Source organism: Phaseolus vulgaris, chromosome 6, assembly GCF_000499845.2.
Source record: "Phaseolus vulgaris cultivar G19833 chromosome 6, P. vulgaris v2.0, whole genome shotgun sequence".
Classification (NCBI taxonomy): domain Eukaryota; kingdom Viridiplantae; phylum Streptophyta; class Magnoliopsida; order Fabales; family Fabaceae; genus Phaseolus; species Phaseolus vulgaris.
The window spans coordinates 3,363,926-3,368,312 of NC_023754.2; the positions used below are offsets into that span (position 1 = coordinate 3,363,926).

Here is a 4,387-nt window from a genome sequence, read left to right on the forward strand (position 1 = left end):
ACAAAAATTAGTTTCTATTTTTATTATTTTTAGAGACCAAAAATTAGTTTCTAAAATAGATTAAAAGTGACTAAAAAAATGTTTTCCAATTACATTTTAACAAGAGACTAAAAAATTTAAAAAAACTTTTTTTATTTTTATTATTAACTATCAAAAATATAATATCTAATTATATTATAGTTTTTATTAATAATAGATATGTTTTAGTAACTAATAATTTTTAGTTTATAAAATAGTATTTAAATTAATTATTATAGAAAGTATTTTTTATTTTTAAATTAGTTACTATTAAAGCATTTTGTTGTAGTGATATTTAAAAAGGCAAACAAACTTACCCGAGAAAGGATTCTTTTGTCTATCTCATCTAACAAGATATTATATAGCAACATAAAATTAGTAAACTTGTTTTCATGATGTTCTGTCTGTTCTATAAATCAGTTTCTCCTGTAGAAAATATAGGTAATTAGGTATATGTGCGCATGTTATTGGTTTAATGTTTTGTGATATGCAACCTGCAATAAGATTCAAATAAAAATCCAATTCAAAACATTTGAATCTTGAGTGCTTGAGTGAATAATGGGATTAGCTACAAACAAAACAACTCCAAAATTGGCAAAGTAAAAATCTGAGATAAAGAAGTGGTTTTTTTAACTCGGTGAGAAAGATTAAATCTATGTAATTTCTTTTATTACAGCAGCTATGCTTCTGTACTCACCTTCGATGTAGTGTAGCTGCAGGACACTGTTTTCTGCTTCCTTGAAGAGAAGGAAGTAATATTGGAACCAAGATAAACACAAACACTTGTAAACTTTCGATCATCCAAATCTGAGCCTCAATCGGCATCTTAAGTTGAAGACCAAACTGAAGTGTGCCTTGTAAATAAATATCCAAGAATATGTTTCCCAGTAAATACTGGAGAATACGTTTTTCATTCATGTTCTTGGGACTTGTGCATGATATGGTTTAGTAACAGTTACATATTGAAGGCCACCAACCACATACCTACAGAAAGAAGGATCAAGAACAGAAATACAACCTTTTTATGCAAATTTCAGAGCTAGAAATCATTGGAGAAGGTTGAGGCTTGAAATTTCAAGATTTTATCTAAAAGTATGCAATTATATTATACACGTAGATGAGGAAGATGAAGGTGTTACACATCAAGGCTGTGAACATAGAGAGGGGTATTATGGACAAACACAACTAACCAAAAAAGTATATCCCTAGTCTCATATGTGGCAACACCAGTTACAGAGAAACAAAAGAAAAGAAGGCCTCCACACACTTTACATCATAAAAAGTAAAGGGTTCCTAGAGATTGGAGCCAAGGTCAAGGGAACATCAAAATTGTCACACCTAACACTGTACATGAATCTATCTCTTTCTCTATGTACATGTTTTACTAAAACCAAGATGTGTCATCTTCAGGCATCAAGGGAGTCCTGCAAAGTGGGCATGTAGTGTTCCAATAGTCCAACCACTTCTCCAAGCACACCTTATGGAAAAGATGGCCACAGGGTAAACGGTTTATCTCAGATTCTGGCTTAAACCTTGTGAGACACACACAACATTCATCTTGAGGTTGTTTGCCGCCACACATGGTGCCAAACCTCAGGCTTGGTATCCTGCTTCTGAACTCTTCAATGAGACCCTCTGATTGCTCAGAAAGGCTTTGGGAGATGTCTTGTGAAGGAGATGATGATGCAACACGGATACCAACAATGTGAAGAATTGTCCTAACAATGCCCTTGAATAGGGATATGGACAAGGAAGTGTTTACAAGAAGCACACATAGCATTCCTTCAGATGGTTCTGGGAGACTTGACAGCCCCATTTTGATGGATGATGGTTGTTTATATTTGGATTTGAATCCCCAAACAAGAACCAAAATTGCTAAGTTAACTTCATCACTGGAAAGGAAACTCTGCGTTGGCCTCTTATTACCTGCAAAAACACATCAAGTGGTTCTTTATTTTACCAAAACTGAAACAAGAAAAGAGTGCATGGCTATGATTAATCAATCAGTGATTGAATTGATTAACAAACAGAGCATGCTTCAATCCCGACTAAATAGATGGTTTTCTTCAGCTTCTTAATTTAGTGGTTAAAATTTGTGCAGTCACAAGTTTTATGCAAAGAATACAAATTGAAGAGAATGAAATAAAGAATTTGGATGAGGAGATAGGATTATAATCCCATTGAACATAAAAAGGGACCATTCAATTTGATAATTCAGAACATCAGTTACTGAGAAAGAAAGAAAAATTGGGAGAAAGTCTGCATCTCCACAATCAAACTAACTAGCAGAAAGAACATGCAAGAAAAGATCAAAGAAAACTTTATAATTGGATGGCAAAGGTCCCAAGCTGCAAATTGAACAAAAGTGGATTAAATTAGAAGCATTGGACTTCATGAACAAGATCTGCCAAAAGCAAAAATGGCCCACAATACTTCTGATCAAGGTAAATGAAAAATGATCATAGAAGAAATGACACAAATACTGATGAAACCATGTTGGATGATGATGATGATGGAGAAAAACATTAAACACCCAGAAGAAAAGAAAGGAAAAGGAATGTTTTTTTGAACTTACAAAGAGAGAATCTGAGGATTAGTGACTCATGTTGGAGTTGATGCAACCCCTCTTGCTTTATAGAGGAAAACACCACACACAACACAGAACACAACTTCTCAAGGATTGAGTTGAGTGTGCAATGCAACCTCTGGCTCTTAACCATGGTCAAGAGTTCCTTCTTTGTCGGGACAGAAAATCAACCATGGTTAGCATTTAGCTACCTGTATTTGTCTTTGCCTTGTGTTGGGATAATATCTTTACAACATTTTCAAAATTTGTTCAAGACAATTTCAAAGTTATAATAAAGTTATTAGATAATTGAAAGCATGAAAAAAATTCCATTTTAGTAATTATGTACACAGAGTTTATTAAATTATTGAGATTTTACTATTGTATTCTTTTTTAATATTTATAAACTATATAAAATTATAATTTTCTATTCCTTTTCCTGACAAATGAAATAATCTTCACTCACCTCTAAATTCACACTTCAAATTCTAAATATACTCGTTTAATAAATATTTTATCGAAAACTTAGTTATCTATATAAGTTGTTTTTAGTGAAGTATTATTTGTAGCTTGAAAAAATAATTTCTTTTTCTTTCTATTATTTTTCTAAAACCAATTATTTTTATATGTTATTTATTACATATCCTTCCTTCTTTTAAATAGATTATATTTACTAAAAAGTATTATTATTGAGAATCTATTTATGAATAACAGATTTTGTTGTTTGAAAGCATATAATTTATATTGTCATAACTATTGTTATTGTTATGACATATAGACAAGACATAAAAAAAATCAAAAGTTGTTATCATTCTAAGTGTTGGTATGTGGATTTTATCATTATATAAATTCTTTTTATTATAACAAGATGATATATCTTATCTTATATTTTCAACAATTATATTTTGTTGTGACAGATATATGTAACTTGATTTTTTTTTTTTTAAATGTATCATTTTATCCTAATCTTACTCATGTGTCATACTTAATTAAAATTTATGTTCATCATAAATTAGATATTTTTAATTAAGTTTTTATTTATTGAATACTTATAATTTTAATTTTTAATTGAGTTTTTTTTTTGGTTATTATTTTTTTTCATCTTTCTTATTTGTTTCAATATACTAAGAAATATGAAATTTTGTAATTAATATAAAATAATATTATAATAAAAATAAAATAATAAGTAACTTTTTATTTATTCATTTTATATAAATCATAAAATTTTACATTTTTTAACATTAAAAAAGAAGGAAAACAGTAATGAGACAATATAACAATTATTACACTATTTAATAAAAATTTAATTGAAATACTCAAAATAATTAGATTAAATATCATGCATTCACGTTATGAAATGATCATTGTTTTTTATTCACGCTTAAAATACTATACGATGACACCTGTATCATTCACTAAGTTTATTATTTAACCAAAGGATTACACAAATATTAAAATTTTAATGAAAAAGTGTGAATTTTTATGGTTTTTTTTTATGACTCACCTTTAATCGTTTTCTTGTTATAATTGGGAGGTTACTTACCACAATTAATTGCAATATGGAGGTTACTTACCACAATTAATTGTAATCAAAGGGAGGTTAGTTTTTATTATCGTTGTCTCCTAGAACCAATATATATATATATATATATATATATATATATTGACTTCCTTCCATTAATGTAACACAACAAACAACAACATACACTTACTTTCTCTCTCTTTTCATATACTCTCTATTTCTGCTATTGGGTGTAAGTGTTTAACCCATATAGAGAGAATTTGTTTTGGGGCTACTTATCT

At 29.2% G+C, this 4,387-nt stretch overlaps 1 protein-coding gene across 1 annotated transcript; it reads right to left on the bottom strand.

The window, feature by feature from the left end:
* Nucleotides 1–1,077: 1,077 nt before the first annotated feature.
* Nucleotides 1,078–2,753, bottom strand: LOC137830949 (probable E3 ubiquitin-protein ligase XERICO). The gene is made up of 2 exons (XM_068638381.1): nt 2,594–2,753; nt 1,078–1,944 (listed from the first exon to the last, which is right to left on the bottom strand). Exons 1-2 carry the CDS (start codon nt 2,736–2,738, stop codon nt 1,403–1,405), a joined length of 687 nt encoding a protein of 228 aa, XP_068494482.1. The 5' UTR covers nt 2,739–2,753; the 3' UTR covers nt 1,078–1,402.
* Nucleotides 2,754–4,387: the final 1,634 nt, after the last annotated feature.